General features: G+C 50.7%; 9 protein-coding genes across 9 annotated transcripts; 6 read left to right on the plus strand and 3 right to left on the minus strand.

The window, feature by feature from the left end:
- Positions 1 to 150: 150 nt before the first annotated feature.
- On the plus strand, positions 151 to 3,732 carry MIND_00259300 (OPT oligopeptide transporter; the record flags this gene model as incomplete). The annotated part of the gene is made up of 21 exons (XM_037359470.1): positions 151 to 162; positions 222 to 620; positions 669 to 808; positions 858 to 885; positions 935 to 1,004; positions 1,054 to 1,111; positions 1,158 to 1,324; positions 1,381 to 1,408; positions 1,464 to 1,563; positions 1,612 to 1,828; positions 1,882 to 2,265; positions 2,315 to 2,440; positions 2,494 to 2,535; positions 2,576 to 2,662; positions 2,717 to 2,740; positions 2,787 to 2,918; positions 2,967 to 3,138; positions 3,189 to 3,331; positions 3,383 to 3,462; positions 3,518 to 3,632; positions 3,683 to 3,732. The coding sequence occupies 21 exons, from the start codon at positions 151 to 153 to the stop codon at positions 3,730 to 3,732; spliced, it is 2,574 nt and encodes an 857-aa protein (XP_037224565.1).
- A 61-nt stretch (positions 3,733 to 3,793) lies between these two features.
- MIND_00259400 (GMC-OxRdtase-N domain-containing protein) lies at positions 3,794 to 6,339 on the minus strand (the record flags this gene model as incomplete). Its single annotated transcript, XM_037359471.1, has 16 exons — positions 3,794 to 3,997; positions 4,047 to 4,290; positions 4,343 to 4,428; positions 4,482 to 4,571; positions 4,609 to 4,735; positions 4,780 to 4,828; positions 4,875 to 4,964; positions 5,010 to 5,095; positions 5,143 to 5,280; positions 5,333 to 5,452; positions 5,500 to 5,510; positions 5,557 to 5,754; positions 5,802 to 5,902; positions 5,951 to 6,137; positions 6,185 to 6,249; positions 6,303 to 6,339. 16 exons carry the CDS (start codon positions 6,337 to 6,339, stop codon positions 3,794 to 3,796), a joined length of 1,833 nt encoding a protein of 610 aa, XP_037224566.1.
- A 385-nt stretch (positions 6,340 to 6,724) lies between these two features.
- On the minus strand, positions 6,725 to 9,310 carry MIND_00259500 (GMC-OxRdtase-N domain-containing protein; the record flags this gene model as incomplete). Its single annotated transcript, XM_037359472.1, has 16 exons — positions 6,725 to 6,928; positions 6,981 to 7,050; positions 7,101 to 7,274; positions 7,327 to 7,412; positions 7,460 to 7,658; positions 7,709 to 7,757; positions 7,808 to 7,983; positions 8,032 to 8,169; positions 8,218 to 8,340; positions 8,390 to 8,400; positions 8,446 to 8,640; positions 8,688 to 8,758; positions 8,886 to 9,013; positions 9,058 to 9,113; positions 9,161 to 9,225; positions 9,274 to 9,310. The coding sequence occupies 16 exons, from the start codon at positions 9,308 to 9,310 to the stop codon at positions 6,725 to 6,727; spliced, it is 1,782 nt and encodes a 593-aa protein (XP_037224567.1).
- A 310-nt stretch (positions 9,311 to 9,620) lies between these two features.
- Positions 9,621 to 11,215, plus strand: MIND_00259600 (Rho GTPase activator; the record flags this gene model as incomplete). The annotated part of the gene is made up of 11 exons (XM_037359473.1): positions 9,621 to 9,803; positions 9,852 to 9,901; positions 9,949 to 9,971; positions 10,017 to 10,102; positions 10,149 to 10,190; positions 10,235 to 10,279; positions 10,328 to 10,360; positions 10,408 to 10,423; positions 10,476 to 10,628; positions 10,677 to 10,946; positions 10,995 to 11,215. The coding sequence occupies 11 exons, from the start codon at positions 9,621 to 9,623 to the stop codon at positions 11,213 to 11,215; spliced, it is 1,122 nt and encodes a 373-aa protein (XP_037224568.1).
- A 171-nt stretch (positions 11,216 to 11,386) lies between these two features.
- On the minus strand, positions 11,387 to 13,856 carry MIND_00259700 (WD40 containing domain protein; the record flags this gene model as incomplete). The annotated part of the gene is made up of 11 exons (XM_037359474.1): positions 11,387 to 11,417; positions 11,472 to 11,527; positions 11,579 to 11,831; positions 11,883 to 11,922; positions 11,972 to 12,065; positions 12,110 to 12,163; positions 12,213 to 12,257; positions 12,308 to 12,980; positions 13,034 to 13,437; positions 13,496 to 13,704; positions 13,757 to 13,856. 11 exons carry the CDS (start codon positions 13,854 to 13,856, stop codon positions 11,387 to 11,389), a joined length of 1,959 nt encoding a protein of 652 aa, XP_037224569.1.
- A 1,537-nt stretch (positions 13,857 to 15,393) lies between these two features.
- Positions 15,394 to 15,939, plus strand: MIND_00259800 (Kinase-like protein; the record flags this gene model as incomplete). The annotated part of the gene is made up of 2 exons (XM_037359475.1): positions 15,394 to 15,489; positions 15,538 to 15,939. 2 exons carry the CDS (start codon positions 15,394 to 15,396, stop codon positions 15,937 to 15,939), a joined length of 498 nt encoding a protein of 165 aa, XP_037224570.1.
- A 621-nt stretch (positions 15,940 to 16,560) lies between these two features.
- Positions 16,561 to 18,126, plus strand: MIND_00259900 (Glycoside hydrolase family 17 protein; the record flags this gene model as incomplete). The annotated part of the gene is made up of 10 exons (XM_037359476.1): positions 16,561 to 16,864; positions 16,912 to 16,920; positions 16,972 to 17,242; positions 17,290 to 17,416; positions 17,468 to 17,530; positions 17,576 to 17,595; positions 17,641 to 17,839; positions 17,896 to 17,942; positions 17,991 to 18,027; positions 18,073 to 18,126. 10 exons carry the CDS (start codon positions 16,561 to 16,563, stop codon positions 18,124 to 18,126), a joined length of 1,131 nt encoding a protein of 376 aa, XP_037224571.1.
- A 253-nt stretch (positions 18,127 to 18,379) lies between these two features.
- On the plus strand, positions 18,380 to 19,323 carry MIND_00260000 (uncharacterized protein; the record flags this gene model as incomplete). The annotated part of the gene is made up of 2 exons (XM_037359477.1): positions 18,380 to 18,984; positions 19,035 to 19,323. The coding sequence occupies 2 exons, from the start codon at positions 18,380 to 18,382 to the stop codon at positions 19,321 to 19,323; spliced, it is 894 nt and encodes a 297-aa protein (XP_037224572.1).
- A 582-nt stretch (positions 19,324 to 19,905) lies between these two features.
- Positions 19,906 to 21,723, plus strand: MIND_00260100 (uncharacterized protein; the record flags this gene model as incomplete). The annotated part of the gene is made up of 1 exon (XM_037359478.1): positions 19,906 to 21,723. The coding sequence occupies one exon, from the start codon at positions 19,906 to 19,908 to the stop codon at positions 21,721 to 21,723; it is 1,818 nt and encodes a 605-aa protein (XP_037224573.1).
- Positions 21,724 to 21,787: the final 64 nt, after the last annotated feature.

Raw genomic sequence — 21,787 nt, forward strand, 5'->3', positions numbered from 1 at the left:
CCAGCTTCTTGCCAGCTCCGGTGCCTGCCTCTCGTCTCTCGAGGGAGAGTTGGCCTTAATTGGAACCCCCTTCTCGTGCATTGTCCCTTGTCAAAGCTTCGAAGCGCCACCGTAAAGTCTTGGCTTCAAGTTTTTCGATGCAGTCGTTATATGTGCTACTCAGTATGAGCTTGGGTGTCTGCTTAAGCTCTTCGCCATTCATATCTATAGACCGCTGATAGGCTCCAGCCGAATGCCTTCAAACTCAGGCCAAGCATCTTTTAGGCAGTCCGAGCCCACGCCGGAATATACCTGCCACCGCGTCATATGCTCGTGGCCAACTTAAGCGGCCCTCTAATACGGGGCTTATCGCAATGATAACGACACTCCCAATAGACGTGTTCTTAGCTTCAGACAGTGGCTTCTTTGATCCAGCTCCTCGACTACGAACTATGTCGACGCTTGAGCCTGCCTCGCCCCTCCCTGTGCGCTCCGCCTCGCAAGTATTAAATGAAAAGGAGAACTCGAAAAATTCCGACAAGGGCTCCTTGAATGACCTGGAGAAGGAGGAGCAGGTCGACTCTGTCGATGGAGATGAGGACATTGGAGTCATTGATAAGGCTGAGGACGTCGCTACTCAGGTTGGTTCACTCTACGTGTCGATTGGAATGACATTCACAATTCGACAGATCCTTTCCACCCATGATGACCCAGAGCTTCCTTCCATTACGTTCCGCTCGATTTTTCTCGGAGTCGGATTGAGCGCGTTCTCGGCGGTAAGCAAATCCTGCCATAATCTTTTCTCTTCCTCAGGCAAGTCAATCCATAGGTTCTCGGTGAGCCATTGTTGTCATCTGTCGAATTCCTCTGAGTGTAAGACGTTTAGCAACCATATATACCTTCAAGGTTCATTCTCGTGTAAACCGCAACATTCCCGTTAAACAGTCCATTTCAGCCACAAAATGCCACCGTCTCTCAACTCTTCTGTCTCATCATTGCCTACGTTATGGGAACTGCGATGCATAGTATCAAATTATTCCTCTCTCTGCCCGGTCGTTGAATGATACTTTGTAGATGTCTTGCCAAGCCATGGCTACTGGAGGTACCTCAATCCAGGCCCGTTCAATCTCAAGTGAGCAAATTCCTCGAGTTGCATTCTTCTCTGCTAACCGAAGCAGGGAACATACAGCCATCGTCATCATGTCGGGAACCGCATCTAACGTTGCCGTTGGAATGGAAATCATCGCTGCCCTTGACCTCTTCTACGACCTCAAGTTGAACGCTGCTGTTGCGATCTTCCAAATTTTTGCGACACAAATGTTGGGTTATGGAATCGCGGGTATATGTGCGTCATTTAGTTGTGACATCCTGGACTGCTTGACGGACGTGGTTGATTTGCAGTGCGAACATTTCTGGTTTACCCAACTTAGTGAGTGGAACGGTCAAGATAACCTCAGCTGCAAACGACTAATGATCAACACAAGCGCGTTCTATCCCAACTATATCTCCGTAGTCAATCTTTTGCAGAGCCTCCATTGGCGAGGTGCTCTGAATGCCAAGAAAAGGCGCTTCTTCTGGATCATTGTGGGTGTTATTTTTCATCTTGATGTACTGCTCCTTACTTTCCTCCAGTTTGCAGCAATATTCCTTTGGGAATGGATTCCTCAATACCCATTCCCCCTCCTCACAGCATTCTCTATCATTTGTCTGGCTGACAATGGACGACATGAATTTGTTCGCAACCTCTTTGGTGCTGGTTCAAGCAATGAAGGGATCGGCTTAGCAAGTGTCAGCACATCATGGACTTTGATCACTCAAGGCAACCCGCTTATTTGGCCATTGCAAACGCGTTAGTTTCTCCCTATACTCACGTGACCGCGTTTGTAACTTGCATCTAATCAGAGATCAACTCATTCATCGGCATGTGGCTCGGATATGCAGTCCTCACTGGATCGTACTACACCAACGTCTTCAATGGGCGCTCGCTACCATGGATGTCAACGGCGCTCTTCAGTCAGGACGGCGGCACTTACAATCAGTCGCTTGTCATCACCGATGATTTCAGGCTTAACAAAACTGCGTTGGCCGAGGTTGGACTGCCGATGTATACGACCACCTATGCCATCAGCCAACTGTGCTATAACTTGAGCCTTGGCGCGGCTGTAACATACTTGCTTATTTGGCATTGGCCAGAATTGACAGCTGCGTTCGGCGGGATGAGATTTCTCAAGCGGGGCCATGCCGCCAACGTGGATGACCCGCATTATCGTGAAATGCAGAAATATCGTGTGTTGGTATACGGGTCGGTTTCTGTTCTTGCTCATCCTCTCAACAGCCGAAGTCCCGCAATGGGTTTATGGCGCTCTCTTTGTTCTGTCGCTCGGTGTCGGCATAGGCTGTAGCTATGCTGGACCGCATGGAACAGTTTTGATGCCGGTATGGAGCATCCTGTACTTTACTTGTAAGACCTTTGGGACAGAATGACTGTCGTAGCGTCTGACGATCTCTTTTTAGTCTTCAGTGCTGTTATTTCTGTGGTTCTCGGTTTTAGCGAGTGTCGGTTTCCTTAAAATAATTTCAGCTCATCGAATTGCAGTCACTGCTACGACCGGCTTTAACATCAGCATAAAATATGCAATCCAGATTATGGCGGCTTTTATTCACCCAGGGCAGCCAATTCCCGGTGCGTTCTAACGCTAAGTATTCTCTGCGAAGAATCGATTGATTATTCCACCAGTCATGTATGCCAATCTCTACGGAAGTAAGACTGAATAGCGTTACAATGACTTTCCTCACCGTTGAAACAGACTCGACAAGTTTCCAGACCCTCTATCTGCTCCAGGACTTGAAGCTCGGCCAATACACGAAGCTGCCTCCCCGTATAACCTTCGGCGTGCAGATGGCTGGCTCGCTCATTGGTGCAATCTTCAACTACACGAGTACGTGGTGTGCCGTCTTTTCTCGGCTTGGGTTTGACGAAGCAACAGTGATGCAAACGATCATAAAAAATAACCGCGAGATTCTGAAGGATCCGATTGGCTCGCGGCTGTGGTCTGGCTGGATCATTCAGCAGTACAACAGTGCCTCGGTCGCAATGGGTGCTCTCGGGAAGGAGCTGTTCGCGCATGGGAAGCCGTACTGGCTTATTCCCTTTGCGATGTGTGTTATATGCAACTTGGTTCCTTATTTTGATGCTGAAGCTTGGCAAGGTTGATCGGCCTTTTCTTACCCTTCCCCTTCTGGGCCGTCTGGAAGTTCTCCAATCCCCAGTCCAAACTTGCCAGGTTTATGAAGTACCTCAACTTGCCCATCATTCTGCTCTACATCGGATGGCTACCTTACTCCGTCAACGGTAAGACAACTTCGCGGTATATGATTACCTATGTGCTGAGCGACAAAACAGGCCAGTGGACGAGCTGCATGATCATTGGTGTCTACTCGCAGTGGTGGCTGCGAACAAGACGGCCCAAGTGGTTTGCCAAAGTAAGCTGTTCTCCCTGTCGCATCCATTGTTGCAGTTTATAAACTTTGACACTAGTACAACTATATTTTGTCCGCTGCGCTCGACGGAGGGAGTCAGGTTATTCTTTTCATCCTCAGTTTCGCTGTGTTTGGTGCTAGTGGCAAAGGAGTGGACTTTCCCAACTGGTGGGGTAAGAACCGTCTCACGACCCTCCTACTTGAATTCATCACGTTATTCTAGGCAACCCGGACCCCGCAAAGCTCAGTGTTGATCGCTGCCGAGCAACTTAGCGACGGACGGTGTTATTATTTGTTTGTACAGATAAAATCCTCTTCTTCTCAATGAGTCTATTTAGACGCCTTTGATGCCCAAGTCCTCGGCGATTATCACCGCAGCGCGCTCGCCTACGATGATAGCAGAGTTATATGTGTTGGCAGCGACATTCGTTGGGGCAATGCTGAGGTCCGCCACTTTGAGGCCCGTGACGCCATACACATTCAAGCGTGGGTCGACCACACCGTTCTGTTCGCGCGACTTCATAGCACAAGTACCGAGCTGTGCCATTATTAGCTGATAAAGGAAAGCATGTTGAAGGAGCGCTGACCGAATGCCAGGTCGTACTGATTGTAGCACGATGGTAGTCGTCGATGGCCTTGTCGTCTTCAGCAGTGTAGGCAATATCTGGCGCATTAATTGGCACGGGGCCATCCTGGCGTCCGCATTTCGCTTCACTGCCTTCCGGGAAGGCCGGGTGGTCTGGGGCAAACTCGCCTCGGTAGGCGTCCATGCGTCGGGACATCTCCCGGGACCACTTGTACGCCCACCGAAGCGCTGCGACATCCTCCTCCCTATTGGGCATGGCTCAGCATAGCTCCAGGAGAAGCAGAGTGGAAAATTCACTTATCGAGAAAGCCAGGTTCGACTTCGAGCGGCGTATACGGATCAGTTGATTTAATGTGGGTTCGGCCGAGCGATGCAGGATATTCCTATGCGTAAGCGCAAATGATGAATTGATGACAGGTCTCAAGACACCACGCACAGTATAGTAGCAAACTGTGTAATGCCGGCTGGCCGCTGGCGCTGCTGGATTGCCCCCGACATACGACGAAAGGGTCGCAATGCACATCACCTGATAAAAACATCAATATTTAAAAGAAATCTGGGACCAAAATTGCACGAGCCGGCTTATCGGGATGATTTGCGAAGAACTCGTTCCAGCGTTGAGCAAAACTCGGTCCAAGGACCTCCAAGTCTTGTTGGGAGGGCCTAATCTTTATACCCGCTTCAATTCCGCTATAAAAGCTATGAGCGAAAAGAAACCAAACAGAAAAGCACACTTGTGCGCCATTAAGCCTTGGCCGTCCTTCAGCCAACGCTCTTGATGAGCTACAAAAGGCTCAAGTCATTGGTTGAGTCGTTTCAAACAACCCACGCTTGATTTTCTCGTCGCTGCCATGGAAGATGTCGTCCAGAGTCACCTCATCGTCTGTTGTTTGATAGGGAGGTAACATCAAATTGTGATCTGATAAGATGAGATGAGATTAGGAGTTAACCTTAGGTACGGCACCGTTGTAGTTCTCGCCAACACCAGGAAGAGCCACAATTTGCTTGATATCGCAAGTCTTCAGAATATCAGGGGAGCCGATCCCAGATCTAACATCTTCAACTGAGCCAAGTACAACAAAAGCACCATCACTAACCGCTCCAGGATCGCAGGAGACCCAAATGCGCCACCGGAGAGAACGACAAGCTTCGACGCCCGCGCCACAAAAATGGAGTTTTGGTCCGCATTGTCAGGATGGTGACTGAGGTATTCGACGCCCACGGCACGATTTTCTCTAGGCGAAACATGTGGGAATTCGAGTCGAACAACAAGAGAGAGTGACATACTCGAAGATGACGCGCTTCACACGGCAGTGAACGAGGATTTCCAGATTCTTGTTGTGCGTCTGATTATAGACGTAGTGGTGCGCCGTGTCTGAACGGTGGCCGGTCTCGGGGGACACGTATCTGGGTGTAGTTGAGAACGTGATGTCATGCCTTTCATTTGCCCTTACCGGGACCATGGCTACGTGAATCTGGTGAGAAAGGGAGGAGAAAACGACAATGCTTACCGAGTACTTGTTGATGGAGGCTACTGTGAAATCATTCGCGTCGTCGGTGAAGCCGCGCTCTTTGTCGCGTACAGCAGCAACGGCCATGAACTGCTTTGCGGTATTCGTCTGCATGTCAGACTGATCTCTGACATTCAATATTTTGATCGGCCCGGAAGCGCCGTGTGCCCCGGACTTCCCTGAGCCATAAGTCTCTGCCTGTATGGACATATAATTGTGAATTTCATGAAGAGAAGTCAAGTCACCTTATTCGCCAGAGGTATGAGATCAGCCGATCCCCAGCCAGGATTGCCCAGGCTCTCCCAATCGTCGTAGTCCGATGGGCTGGCGCGAGTGTACATCAAAACTTCAAAGAATCATCAGTGGCTTCAAACAGAGTGAAGGACCAACCCACAGTTGACACTACTGCCGCCGCCGACACCCTTTCCAGACGGAATAATGCAGGGGCGATTACGGAGAGCCGGACTGGGTTTTGCGACGTGGAAAGTGAATGTGTCGCCGCCACTCGCCAGGTTAGCATAGTACCGCGCTGGCTGGTTATGCGTAGAAATATTCTGCGTGTGCTTTCCACTTTCGATAAGCTAAGACAATCAGATGAGCAGACGAAAGCTGGAGCCATAAAACGCACCAGAATCTTCAAATTCGGGTCTGCAGCAGCAAGACGGCCAGCGACGATACACGCTGTGGTTCCGCCTTGAAAGGCCGAATCAGTGCTCCCCAAGGAGGGCGAATAGAAGAAAACGCACCCCCAGCGAAGATGATATCGTACTGAGGCTGGGACATTGTTGACAAGTGGAGAAGTGGAACCTGCTAGCCCCAGCTGTTTTAAATAGTCCGGCCATATCATGGGACCCTGCCGGTCTTCTTAGGCCACGGTCATGTCACGGGCTTCGTCGGGTTGGCAATTTAGTTCAGTTGTGCGATCGTGTTCGGTGGCCTGGGTCAGCCAAGGAAGGCGAGGGAAAAGTTGGAGTGACAAGAGAAGGACGCTTCCTGGTTCGATGCTAAGAGTGCAGAGAATTCTGGCGCCGCAGGCCAATTATTTTTTGTGGCGTATGTGCTGAGACTCTGTGAGAGGACTGAACAAGAGATATGATGTGACAGGTCGCGTGCGGCATCAGTCACAGGTTCTCACCCCTATCGACCAACAATTCTAATTTCTAGGAATCTATACACCAGAGATGCCAAGTTCTTCAGCAAAGAGGACCGCCGCCTTTTCTCCAATCATCAAGGCGGTACTGTACGTGTTCGTACTGACGTTTGTGGGCGCAATACTTAAATCGGCAATTTTCAAGCCTTCTACTCCGTATACTGAGAGTCGTGCGTCAACTACGCCTCCCAGCTCACGAGGTTTCATGGCACAAGTACCGAGCTGATATTATGAAATTGAGCAATTGTCAATGGTTGTTGATAAAGTCACTGACTCCGTGCCAGGTGGTCTGCGCTCGCGCGCGATGGAAAGCGTCAATAGCTTTGTCGTCCTCCGCAGTATATCTAACCGACATCAATAAGATCAGATCGTCATGGTTGGCTGAGGTTTTTACTTGATGTCCGGCCCCAAAACGGGGATTGGGCCATCTGCAAACCCACACGTCGCTTGGCTGCCAGCAGGAAAATGTGGATGGTCTGGCGCGAATTCACCTCGGTACGAGTTCATACGTCGCGCCATTTCTCGGGTCCATTTATAGCCCCAACGCAGTAGAGCCACGTCTTCGGCTCTGTTCAAGAGTTTTTAGTCGCAACTCTGTTTGAAGACCGGATAAGACGCACTTATCGAGATAACCGGGTCTGACAGATAGTGGGAAATACGGGTCAGTCGATTGAATGTGTGTAGATCCAACGGAAGCCGGGTAATCCTAGTTTCGAGCTGAGGGACGGCTAAGAATGACTAGAGGCCACGAACTGCATAATAAAGCATGCTGAAGTGCTTGTGCCGGCGCGCTTCGGAGTCGAGACCAGCATAGTATGCCGCAGGGGCGAAGCACATGATTGGTTTGTCTGGGTGTGTTTTGAAGAACGTCTCCCATCGCGGGGAGAAATCAGATCCCAGCATTCTGAGATCCTGCTCGTTCGGTCGGATTTTTATGCCTGCTTCGTTCCCGCTGAAAGGGAAACATTACATAAGACGATGCTAAAATTGTCAAGTACTCACTTGTGCGCCATTAGTCCTTGACCATCTTGTAGCCAGCGGTCTTCGTATGCTGCATTCAAAGTCATTCATTGTAAGCAGAGCTAAAAAATCAAAATTCACGTTTGATGACTTGGTCTGTGCCATAGAAGATTTCGTCCAACGTGATTTCATCATCGGAGGTGCGATAAGGCGGTAGCAAACAGACGTGGTCGTTGTAGTTCTCTCCAACGCCTGGTAATTCGGCTATGACGGGAATACCAAGAGCTTCGAGGGCGGGTCTTGCACCGATGCCCGAACTATTTTCCAAGTCAAAGTAAGATTTAGCCGTGAGGCCAAGACTGTACCGTTCAAGTATTGCTGATGAGCCAAAGACTCCGCTAGATAGAACAACCAGTTTCGATGCATATGCTGTAAGTGCAGTTCGCGGGTCCACGGTTTCTGAATGATGGTCGAAATACTCAACACCTATAGCCCGCTTGTTCCTTCGGAGGGTCAGAAAGAAAAATTGAATGGAGCCAGAGCGCCTTTACCGGAACATCACCCGCTTGACGCGACAACAAGTTAAGATTTGAATGTTCTTGGTGTTATGTCCCTGGTTATAGATGTAGTGGTGTGCAGTGTCGGATCGCTTCCCTGTTTGGGGAGACACATATCTGGGTCATGTCACGAAGCGGTTCTAGGTGAAGGAGGAGCGAGATGTACCGTGACCACGGCTGAAGAAAATGAACACCAACGACGTATGAATGGGAATTACGCACACTATAATTGTTGATGGTTGAAGCAGAAAGATTATTCGAGTCAGGGATGATCTTGCGTTCAGAGTCCCGAACTGCAGCGACAGCAAGAAATTGTTCTCCCACCCCACTCTCTATTTGTTCGAGACTCGAGACTGCGGTCACCGAAATTGGTCCAGATGAGCCATGCCCGGGAAGGGTGGGTTGGAACGCCTCTGCCTGTTGAGGGTCATCTCCAGAAATAACTCTCACGAGTTTAGACTCGCCTTGTTAGCGAGGGGAATAAGATCTGTCGAACCCCATCCAGTGTTTCCGAGTTTCTCCCAGTCGTCGAGGTCTGAAGGAGAGCAGCGCGTATACCTGTAGAATGTCAGCTTTTAGGACGGCGATAAGAGCATGACATGCATCATGACTGGGATAGCAGGCTTCAATATTGAGATGAGGGCGAGATGAAAGCGACACACAATTCACGGCGCTGCCTCCACCGACAGCCTTTCCCGAGGCCAAAATACTCTTTCGGCCATCGAGCGATGCGCTTGGCTCAGCGACATGGAAGGTAAACGAGTCACCCAACCTAAAGTTGTTGCAGTATCTGTTGCATGTCTAATTAATGCTGGCGGCAGGAGCGAAGGCCACCTTGCGGGCTGGATATGGTTCTTGACGTTCTCTGAATGCTTCCCAGCCTCTATTATCTTGCGCGGACTTGAGTCGTGATTGGAGGGGAGAGCAAATATCCTACGAGAATATTCAAGGTCGGATCCGCTGCGGCCAGGCGGCCAGCGACAACACACGCTGTGGTTCCGCCTAGTTACTGGAGTGAATTTTTCGTTTTTAAACAAGAAAAAGCAGTACCTCCAGCAAATATGATGTCCACCGTGGATTCAGCCATGGAATGACTCGGAAGAGTTCCCCAGATCGGGAGGGAGTGAAAGTTTCCATCTACACACTGATGGTCTTGCAGAAATGGGTCAAAGGCGGCCCAGATCCGAGAAGAGCGCCTGAACAAGGTGGCTGTCGAAGCGCCCACTTCGACAAAATAGGTCACGCTGACGTCACACCTTCCTGAATTCTCCCCCCAACCCTCGAGCTCGCCTCTTGTAATCTGGCTGCTCCGCGACGATTCCGCCGCCTCTCTCTGTTCCCTAACAAGTCTCGACCGAAGCGGTCGTCACTTCCCTCTTTCATCTGAGGCCCCTGCTATGCTGTCTACCGAATCACCCCCAAAGCATGATCACAACGGCCTCAAGTCTTGGTGGGCAAGCTTCACTGCGGCGGGGCCCAAGCCCAAGCAACAAGACAACGAACCACCGCACCCTGTGTTTGGGAAGCCTTTGAAGGAGAGCTTGAAATATGCTTCCGTCCAAATATCCACGGCAAATGCGGTCCGTCCTCCCCTTCGCTTTCCTTCCTGTACTAAGTGACCCACCCAGAATGGCGAACTCTATGTGTGGGGCTATATTCCCGTGGTGGTAGCCAAAACGTAGGAGTCATAGCTGTGTTGTTGTTACGCGTTCATTCGTTTGGCAGTGGGCTATATCTGAAGGAAAACGGTGCGTCATACATTGCTTCTACTTCCACCACTAATCTCTTGGCAGCTACCGAAGTACCTGGGACTTTCCGTGTCAGTGGATCGAGCAGGCGTATGCGCGAGTTGCAAGCTCTCTTCGAGACACCGCCACGAGTGCGCAGTTTATTGGCATTGAAACCATGGTTAATTGTCAGGATAGTACGGGAAATCGTTGGACTGGAAGCAAGAGTCTTATACGACAGTAGGTGCTAGCCTCATTCCGTACGAAAGCTAACTCTGTTTCAGCATGATGTAGCAAGTGTGTTTCGACGATACCTTACTCAGATGCCCGTATGCTTGTCGCTTGAAGCGTTTCCTTTTTTTTCATTGGCGCTATAGGAACCTGTCATTCCTCATGCTATGTATCATGCAGTATGTCACTATTGGTGCATTCTACCGTCAGACTCACCTTGCCCTAGGTTCGGGATGCGTTTTGTGAGAAATTTGACTTGTAACCCAATCCACTCCCTTACCCTGCGTGCGATAGCGAAAGTGCCCTTCAATCAAGATGAAGTGATCGCCACCTACAAACGTCTCATCCGTTCAATGCCTCGTGCAAACCAATACCTCCTTCTCTATGTCCTCGATCTTCTCTCAGTTTTCGCCCGTAAATCCGACAAGAATCTCATGACCGCTTCCAGTGTGCCACCTATTCTCGTTACCTGAACTCACACTAACCCATCTATAGATCTCGCCGTTATATTTCGTCCTGGCCTCATATCACATCCAGCCCACGAGATGAGCCCTTCCGAGCATGACCTCAGTCAACGGGTACTTGAATTCTTGATCGCACAGCAAGACTGGTTCATGCTTGACATTCCACCGCCGCCGGTAGGACATGAACCAGGTTCCCCCGACTCTTGGGATGATGGCGACGACAGCGCTGTTGGTGGATCGTGGCGAGTAGTCAGCAAACCAGATGCCCCGCCCCCGATGACAAGGCGGAAGACAACCATCGGTCTGCCTTCTATTGCACATTATTTGCTCGTTCACTGAGATTCGACAGATTCGACGGACTCTTCCCGGGACCACGAAAGCAGTCTCTCCCCTGTTAAAGAGTCTCCAGAAGATGGCACCGCCACAGTCACGCGACGACGAACATTGCCTTCTGGCAGAACGACCCATCACGCGAACACTGAGGACGGTTTCCACCGACCAAAGGTGCTCAAGAAGCAAAAGCGCTCCTCCTCGTCCCAGCCCAAGGCGAAAGAAAAGGAAGAGGACTAGCCAGTTGCTTGCTTCTCCCGGACACTGTAGAACCCATTACTTCTGTATCCATATCGCCTTTCTCTTTCTTTGCGCATACCCGCCCAATTCATGATCACGTGACGATCTTTCACATTTTCTACTTACAGAACGACACAAAGTGTAGAATAAACATGTAATCAAGATATTATCTTACACGGACAAGTTTTGCAAGGCAGCTGCACTGTCAGCCGTTAGGAAAATAGTGTTGGAGCTGGGATTATTCTATGTAACTCACGGTAGCCGCATCGTAGTGCCAGAGTCGGTGATTGCCGTGACGGCCACAGTCCCACCCTAGACACCAACGAGGTTATTCGGTTCAGACATACGGATGGAAAAGGTTACCGGAATAATGGCCAGAGACTTAATCACGCAATAGACTGTGCGTCCGCCCCCATCCCAGTAAAACACACGGTTACCCGCTCGGAAACGCTGTTTACTGCAACTTGTTTTTTTCTGTTGTGTATTTTCTTTGGCATCCTGCCGTTGCAAGTCAGGTTGAGAACTTGACGATAGCTGAGAAGGGGGTCGACGTCGATTAACTTGGGAGGGGGGATTGGTCGACGCGTGAGGCCTTAGTTCTCTCAGCATAAGTGCGCTGTGGAGGATGAGTACCATCCTTAAGCAAGAGATGCGAAGTCAGTTCTACCTCGAGGTTGGTGCAGACAGTCGTTCGAGATACACAAAACCTTCGTGATAGTAAGAATCAAGCAGAACGGACACCAGGGTGTTTCTTGCCTTCTTCCTTCTTGACCTCCAGGCAGTCATCATATATGGCCTCCTTGAACAATTCTGGAGTTACAGCAGCTAGTGGAGAAGGCCGAGAGTCGTCCTGGGCCCGTAAATGTTCTGAATATACGCGACAGGTAAATTTACCAGTATTTCCATCCAGTCATCACTGTGTGTTATGGCCACCGTTACTCCATTGATCTGTAGCTTGCTCAGGCAATCGCAGACAATCAGTGTTGTGAATGACAACCTGACGAAGAAGTTCCTCGTTGATCAGCTGCGAAGGGTGAAACAACTGTGCCGCCGTCAAATATGAGTACCGCAGGGAAGGCGACGAGGACGCACACGTGAAGGAGGAGGAGGAGGGGTAGCAGACATAAAGACATCGCTGGAGCCTTGTTCCGCCGCATCATCGGTATTCCCTCCACCAGACCCTGGTATTAGACGAGAGAACGATGCCATCCAAGATGACGCTCTATGAGGACTGATTTGTAGAGAGGAGAAACCTGGTCCTGCCGCTGGAGGGTGGTGCACAGTCTGGACTGCATCGTTGCCGGCGAGTAGTTGGAGCCAGAGTGCTTCGTCCAGAGAAATCGCAAATGCATGGAGGAAAAGTGTTTGATTGAGTGGTGCGGTGATCATTGGTGCGTCCGCAAAATCGGTGTCGGCAATGCTGGGTAAACAGCTCCAGCGATACTTGTATTGTGATTCAAGAGGAGCAGTAGGCTGAAACCGAAGCTGTTGTGCGATGGCTTGGGGCGTGTATCCTGTTTGGAACGAAGCTATACCCCAAGATGGCGCCTTCTCCCAGCCAGTGACAAAATAGAGTTGGCCGTTCTCAATATCACGTCCTAGTTCAGGCCCCAACGCAAATTCGTACCAATATTTAGCATTCTGGGCTGCATACTGCCTCATTGTCCTGATGGCCTCCACTTTCTGCACCTGAGAGCCGTGGGGCAGGGCTAGTACTGCCCCATCAGAGTGAGTGGAATGAAATATATATTCAGCACCGGGAAAACTTTTAGTTGGATCAGCGCAGGCAAAGAGAGTCGCCGTAATCGTAGCACATACTGCGAAGGATCGAAAGGCTGCGTTGACTCTAGTTGAATGGAAAGACTTCCGACGAAGTCGCCGGGTCGCCGCGTTTTGTGCGAAATGTGATAATGAGGATACATCGCAAGGAGAGTAAACCCGGCCGGAACTCCATTCACGTTGACTGGGTCGTCTGCAGCACGATACACGTTGAAGAAAAAATCAAAGGAGCCATCACTTGTGATGCGACCAACATCACCAATAAACACGCCCGCTTCTCGATACGTCTCAGGAAGAGTGTCTCGCGGTGCTGGGGAGTACAGAGGAATGCCGCGATGTTTGCGAAGGAGGTGATGATAATAAACCTCGAAAGGCATTTGTTCGGCAGGTAAGGTGGTTGTAACCTCCATTGTCGGGTTATTAGGCCACGTCTGGGTCCGAGTCTTGCAATAGTTTTCGCTTGATAACTTCAGCCAAAGAGGACTATAAACAAGGACTTACTGGGACAAGCTCAAAACGGTCGCGGAGAACGGAACGAATTCCGTCCTCATTCAACACAGCTCTATGAAAGCTCAAAATTAAGTTTATGTCCAGGTTGTGGGCATCGAGCAAGCTGAAGACTCGGAGGGCTTGATCAAAACGATTGGTGGAATATTGAAACTCGGTGACCCAGGCAGAACTGACTGCACTGTCATTCAGCATTGACTGCACTATGGAGGACCTCGATCACTGGCACTCTTACAACTACAACAAACTTCGCACCTATGTCCCCAATGCATTCCGCTAGCACCCCTGCAACATACGACCTGGATAGACCTTCTTTGAATGTCGCGGTGAACCAGTTGTAGTTCGAGTTGGCCATCGAGGAGGCAGTAGTTGCAACCACCCTTGATCGATAGACGCCCTGCGTTTACACAACATATATGCTCACACGCAACTGACTGCGATGTTGTGTTCAGAAACTGAGAAAGAAGGCGTCCCGGCCCGAATTAGTTGATCGAATCGTCCCATCAACCAGTGAGCCCTCCCAAAAAATGATGTTGTTCAAAGCACCGACGATGACTGCAGTCACTGAACACTCAGAGCTCGGAGAATCATGCCTCGAGCTCGCGGTGACATCCAGCATTTGATCCATCGCTCCCAGGCTCTCACAAGCTAGCTTCCTTTCAATGCCTTGGGGCACTGCAGCTGCTTCAAGTTGCCTTGCTCTCCAATCCCTCGACAGGAACTTGAAGGTCCAAGGACGACCACTATGTCCGGAATCAAGCGCGCTCCATGGTTCAAGCCCACTCCCTACACGGCGCTCATCCCAACATCGAGCGTGGTACTGTATGAGGCAAGTTGAATTTTCTCCCCCTGATTTTTATGGGATTGACAACGAGAAACAGGCTTCAGTCTCATTCCTCCAGGGCTGGTGTGCCGCGCCCACTCAATCGTGGTATATTCATACGAGTTACAAGATGGTGTCGATCTGAGAAACCTCACAGGGAATCAAATGCAGAACAACTGAAGACTTTAGCCGCAAAGGAGGCATTGAATGCATTGGCAGAGGCCAAACCTGCGATCTGTGCTATCAGCGACAGTATAGACCATCGAAGAGCCGTGGTCTCTGTGAGCTCAGCCTCCCTAGTCTGAAAACACAAGTAACGACTGCGTCATTCAGATAAAGTAACGACTGCGTCATTCAGATAGCGAGCCAACTTGGGCTTGAAAACGATATCCATTTCAAGACCCTCCTCCACTCAGACGACCAACATATTACGGAGAATACCACAACCGTATGGGGGCGGATTCGGAGACATCTTCAGGGCAAGCTACAAGGGAAAGCCCGTTGCTTTGAAACGAATGCGGCAGTCATTATATGGTGGCGAATCGGAGGCTCGTCTCAATCAGCAGGTGCGAACATTCAGGGTTGATAAGTGGCTGCCAAGGTATATTAACAGAAACTCTTGCGAGAAGCACTGGTGTGGAAGGGGCTTAGACACCCCAGCATCCTCCCCTTCATCGGCGTTGACAACGACACATTTTCTGGCTCATATTGTTTGGTCTCGCCGTGGATGGGAAACGGGAACATCTTAACTTTCCTGCAAAACCACGGTCATGAGCAGATCATTCAATTTGTGAGCCCTTCGTTGAACAATATGCCCGACACTTAGTCCTGGTAGCTTTTACAAATCGCAGAAGGACTTAAATATCTACATTCGCTCGGTATTGTGCATGGGGATCTTCGTGGCGTAAATTCTGTCCAACTAACTAAAGCCCCAAATGCACTCATTCACCTATTCAGGCAAATATACTCATCGATCACGCACACACGGCCTGTTTGACTGACTTTGGATTGAGTGCTTTCTCGGGGGGGAACTGCATCCACATCGTCACGAGCGGGGAATGTACGGTGGATGGCTCCCGAGTTGATTGATCCCGACCGCCTCGGTACACGCTATATGAGAACCCCGCAAACAGACGTGTTCGCCTTTGCGTTTGTCTGCGTTGAGGTAAGAAAGAGCCCACGTCGTCGCGAGTTTATTGATGGGAGTTTTTAGTTATACACCGGGAGGCCACCCTTCGCAGATTATTCAGAAGGTGCTGCGATGTTGAAAATACTGTTCGGAGAAAGAGAACCTCGACCATCCGGGAATCCTGCGATGCCCGTGCTTTTATGGCAATACGTTCTCACCTATTGGGCTCAAGAGGCAGGAAAGAGGCCAAGTGCTGCCGTAGTTGCGGACAACATGGCTTCTATCGCTACATTGACGATAGCTCGTCATGATGAGCTACTCCAATCGCGAGAGCCAGAGGAAGTGGAGAGTCTTGACGAAGCAGTGTTGGAAGCTGTGGCGGTCAATGCTTTGTTGTGCAAGAGCAGACACCAGTTATCGCAGTTATCACATGCCCTCCAATTAAAGTTCCGGGTACAGCTAGTTCCAAATCGACGTAAATTCTGATTTCCTACATACGAGCCACAGTGGCCTCCCTTGTAAAAAAAGTCGCGAAGGTGTCCGATTACGGTAATCGGACATTCAGTTCGGAATCTGTGCACAAGTTCAGGATGACCATGCCGTTCTATCTGTAAAGGGTATTTATATTTCAAGGTGATCCTCAAACAACTCACCGTTTCTCTGACGATCCGTTGCATTGTGGCAGAGACGACTTGTCCAATTTCATTTCTGTAGAAGACGCGAGCGCCAGCTATGCAAAAGAGGAGTCGCGCATATCAGAAGACGGGCATCATGGTTGTGGAAAAGAACAAACGTCGACGTCAGTCAAGAGACTTTAGTCGAGCTCGTGATCGCGATCAAGGATCCAAGACCAAACACGCTAAACCCCTAAGTATGGCAACTACTTGGCAAGTGCGCAGTAGAATAAAGACCAAGCCAGGTAAGTCTTGGGACCAAGTCTTTCCTTTTCCCCCAGTAAATGCCACCACACGCTCCTTACAGCTACGAGCCGCAGAACTCACAATCCGACTTGCAGCAGTATTACGATTCGCCGGTATGGACGATGTGTTTTTTTAACTGCGTATTGAGTTGGATCAAAAGGACGGCCAACAGCCAGAGTCAATTCCGATGGTCTCGAACGCAGTTCAATGGCAGGAAAAGCCCATAACGAAAAAGCCCACACGTCGGAAACCAATGATTATTGTTGGCATTGTCGGCTTAATAGCACTCATTGCTGCAGCTGTCGCCGTTGCCGTCGTCCTCACTAGACGCTCTTCATCCTCGTCATCATCATCATCATCATCATCCTCTTCTTCCTCCTCCGGATCCAACTCGGGCTCCGACCCAAGCGTGTTTGCCAAAGACCCGAAACTAGTGCAATCGTTCTACGGCATTGCATATACTCCCGAAGGCTCGCAAATGCCCAATTGTGGTAATAAATTGGAGGAGGTGATAAGGGATGTCCAACTTTTGTCGCAGCTTACAACGGTGAGAGACATCCTCGTATTCCATGGCTAGCAACGACTAAACTAGTATCAGCGGATTCGTCTATATGGCAAGTTATCAAATGTTATGCACCTGCAGTAAGCTCAACGGCAGTCGCAGGCGCGGACTGCAACCAAACCGCATTGGTCCTTGAAGCGATTAAGCAAACTAAGGCTCAAATGACCGTTTGGGTTGGCAACTACGTTATCCCAACAGACAACGGGACAGCATATCGGCGCCAACGAGACGAGCTGACGCGGGTGATCCAAACTTATGGCACAGAGCACATTGGGGGAATAACTGTGGGGAATGAGTTCATGCTCAAGTGTGTCACATTTGTCGTCAAGATTGACAATAACTCACAATACAAAGCTACGTGACCGCAAACTCCGCGACAGATCCAAACGGCAGCGTCGGAAACACGGGTGCAGCCCTTTTGAAGGCAGATATTGACGATACCAAGTCAGTCATGCGTGACTTGAACCACGGCAACATCCCGGTGGGTCGTTTTACTTTGAGATATGGGTTCGGGTACTGACAGATTTTTTAGATCGGGAATGCCGAGGCCGGGGCCTATTTTAATACGGACACTCTTCGAAACGTTGACTATGGCGTGGGTTGCCACCTTGTTGGTTGTGTCTTGACTGACGAGTGAAAGTTGTCGAACGTACATGCTTGGTAATGAGGTTGTGCCCAAGCATGAACAATGTTGATCAGGTTCAGGTTTGCAGGAACAACAGTGCAAGATGCGGCAGGGTGGACATGGCAGTATTTTGAGGAGACGAATGTGGTTGTGGCAAATGGCCTGCCAAACAAGCCGGAAATGTACATCGCAGAGACGGGATGGCCGACCAAGTACACACAAACGAGCCTCCAGACCATGGGAGCTCCACCATCGCAAGCTACGGAAGCTAATCTTCAGGTACTTATGTCGAGAACACTGGCAGCATCAGATAGATAACTGATTTCTGGCAAAAGGTTTTCCTCGACACCTTTGTATGCCAGGCGAACCGAAACGGAACCAAGTTGGTTGCTCTTCTTCCCCGCATTTTGGTATATTGACAGTTCTGGAGGTACTTCTTCTTCGAACTTTTTGACGAGAAATGGAAGGTGTGAAGGTCGTTTAAGCACAGGAATCGCACTGATTTAGTCCAGGACGACATGTATGGTGGTGTGGAGGGCTGGTGGGGACTATTCTATGCAAAGTGAGAATCTCGTTGCTCAATGCCACCCTAAACTCACCAATGGGGTAGTCGGACGCTGAAAGCGATCACAATCCCAACTTGCAACTAGCTCTTTTGTTCTTCGGATTTTTTCCATAATTAATACGGACTATTGTAGCCAGCAGAAATGGACATGGCGGCCTGAGCGCAATAAGCAATGAAACACGTGGTGACAATGAGCTGATGGCATCATATAAGACCAGTCGCGTCTCTTGTTCCCCCCTTCCATTCTCCCCCCAATGCCGACGATATCTGCGCGTCTGGACTCGTCTCCAGTTGCGATACCGTCTTCCCCACCGCGACTGAAACGCTCCGTCTCGGTGGCATCGTCTCTACCCACCCCGCCGCGTACAGTCACAAAACGCAAACGACGAACCAGATCTCTTCACAGTGACGACGAAGGACTTAGCTCGGTTGACGAGGCTAGCGATGAGGCTCCGGACATAAACGAACGGCTTTCAAAGGAAGCTGAAGAGGAGGAGGCGTTTTGGCGGTCCCAAACCCAACCAAAGTCTGAGCCTGTCAATGGTGAAACCGAGGACCAAGACCATCCGTTGGTGTATAGACGACTCCAACAGGCCAGCTCGCAAACCTTCATTCTTCCCGTCTCTCCGCCGCCCTCCCATCGTAAACCCAAACCACGGGTCAAGCAGAAAGTGCGGGTGCCGCAACCGACTTCAACCTCACCACCTTCCACGCCACCTGCGAAACGTCGCAAGCTTGACCTTCCTCGTGACGAGGCTAACAACCCATTCCTTGCAACGCCACTGGATGGCGAACTCGAAGTGGCACCAGCCAGTGCACCGAGCGTGATCGACGAAAAGCCGACCATGACTTTTGTTTAGTACGTTCATTGTCTTATCACCAGTCAGCTTAATAACATGGCCACTGCAGTCGAGGTGTTAAACGCGAATTTCCCAACCCATACTACGACAAGGCTAAGGATGAGAATCCAAACTCACTCTTGCCGCCCGAACATCCGGATTTCGAGCCAGACGAACGAGGTGTTAGAAAACTGTTGTTCAAAGTCAAGAAGCACACAGTTTCCACGCCGAAGAATGGTAGTCCAACCCGCCGCGCCGTCGAAGTCGCGCGCGGCAAAAGTCCAACTGCAGCTCCCAAAGCAGCTGCCATGAGAAGTCGTGTCAAGGGAACGGTCACTCACAAGAAGGACGACGCGTAGCCAATCGGAACACGAAAATTAACGACTAAATTTTTTCTCTCTCTTTCTCTTGCTCGAGATGCCTTTCCTTTTATTGTTGTGTACCATCTCAAATAGCGATACCTACCGAACGAATACATTGTAGTCTGGAACTAGTGGTCAATTGGATAATGACCGAGGCGACTAGTATGCTTTTGAGGACGATCGTTTGAGTGTCCAACAGGTTTCAGTGTCACTCAATGGGACCATATGGGTGCAATGATACTTGGTGAGCGAAGCTGGGTGCATAATTGAAAGGCGGTGATCGATGGCTGATGCGATGTTGCAACTTGGTGCGAGCCGCAACACGGCGAGGGAAGTCTCTCGTGGTCAGATGTGAGGATGGCGACGCCTGAATTGGCAACGTACATCCCGATTAGGCACAGTTTCTGACGGATTTGATGTGCCGCGTGACTGATTCTAGTCACACGCATCACAACTGTCACTCTCCCTTCGCGTTCAGAGGTGAGACGCGACGCCGCCCTCCCTCGTTTCGCGCCGACGACCGTCTCCCTGAAAACGACAACCGACAGCGGAGTTTTGCTAACGCTTGAGCTACACGCGATGGCTAGCCCATCATCTTCTGCCACGACTCCTTCCCCAGTTCCTCAGGCTCCTCTCTCGGGCACAGTCGTTCTCAGTCCCCTCTCCAGCCAATCTACCGAGCCTGATCAACGAAAGCGTGCGATTGAGAAGTTCAAGGCCCGTGCAGAGATATCTAATGTAAGCATTCGAGACGCGTCTTGGCTCATTCCCCCCTACCCCCGCGACAACCGACGATGCCTCCTCAACCGCGCTTTTTCGGCTACCCCCTTCTTCCTCCATCCCTTGCTCACCGATTACACGATGCTGACTGTTGCTCAGATAACCCGTAGCCTTCGGACGCGTCTCTCTTATGCCTCATATAAGGCAACCCACAACATTGCCCATATGCCCCTGCGCGACCTCGAGGTTCAATCACAGAGCCAAATTCAGGTATATGCGCGCACCATGGCCGCCAAACGGAAGGCCTCGGCGTCTGCCGCAAGCTACCCAGGCCAATCTCCTGGCGGGAATAACTACTACAACAACCCAGCGACCCAGGGATCTGCCTCTGGCTCGATGCCTCTTCGTCGACCTGGTTCAACGTCGGGCCAAATAGTTGCACCGCCCTCCGCGGCCAAGTACTATCCAACGACAGCCGGTGGAAGCGGAACGGATTCAACGCGTCCCCAGACCCTCTTCACGTCCATTCTCGCTCCCCCACCTGCTCAACAAGCCAGGACAATCTTAAATGCCAACGACCCACCACTTACAGCATCTTCGAGACCACCAGCCTCGCCACGAACACGCCAAAGCAAGGTGGCATCCCGCAGCATTGCCGAGGGCACACGCGCCAGTCATAAGAGCCGGACAGACGAAAAGCTCGAAAAGCGGAAAGCAAAGCGCTCCCTCGACAAGGGAAAACAGAAACAACGGCGCGTCAACGAAGTCGATGCTGATGGTGATGTGGATATGAAGGCAGCAGCAACCCTGACTTCCCTCCTTCTCAACAGTCGGCCCTCGATTGGAAGCGCGTCATCACCCCGCTCCAGTCTAGACGAGTCAGACAATGGCTCAGCGCAATCGTATTCTCACTTTGCGCAAAGTTCAGCCAGGCACGTGGGGTCAAATGCTTCACAGCCTTCGGCGTCGACAGTCCCCGATGTCCATCGAGCGAGTGCAACCCCTCCACCTCAAACAGGAACCCCGAGAGCTGGTCCCTCAGATAACGAGGCGGCTGATTTGATGTTGTTCTTGGCAACATCACCGTCACCTGTTCGGAAAGGAGATCAACGCGACCTGGCTGCGTATCGTGCTCTCAATGGCTCACGGCCAAAAGGACGCGTCCTTTTCCCCACCGCTGGAAGCATGGCTGATGCAGACGGCGCCCCCAAGACACTAAGTCGTGGAATGGATAGTTTCACGTCAAGTGTCTCGAGTATTGGAGGTGAAATGCGTGGCACAACGCCAGGCAACTCACGCACGTCGACTCCTGTACCGACAACCGCAATTGCAGTGGCGCCGGTTCCTCGAGCCGTTGTTCCGACCCCGGCTCAATTATTACCGCCTCCGACAATGCCACCAGTCAGACAAGAAAGTCCGAAGTTACCTCAACAACAGGAATTCAACTACAACGAGTATCTGCATCCTTCCCCTGTCCCAGCCGCCCCTCAGCGAACTGGGTCAGCCTCGATAACACAAAAGCAAAACTTGGGGCTCCGAGCAGATGTTGGCAGGAAGTTGTTCGAGGAGGAACAGATGCGCCATCATGCCATGACGATGAACCAAAGCTCGGGCAAACCAAGGGTGGACGATCGTACGCTCGGCGCCGGAATTGATCTCATTCAAAGCTCAAGTTAAAGCCACCACTCACTGGCTATAGAGTGAGCCAGTTCTGCAAGTTTCCATCCTCCTATTGCTGCTC

Source organism: Mycena indigotica (genome assembly GCF_014461135.1).
Source record: "Mycena indigotica strain 171206Taipei chromosome Unknown Mind.scaff0002, whole genome shotgun sequence".
Lineage (NCBI taxonomy): Eukaryota > Fungi > Basidiomycota > Agaricomycetes > Agaricales > Mycenaceae > Mycena > Mycena indigotica.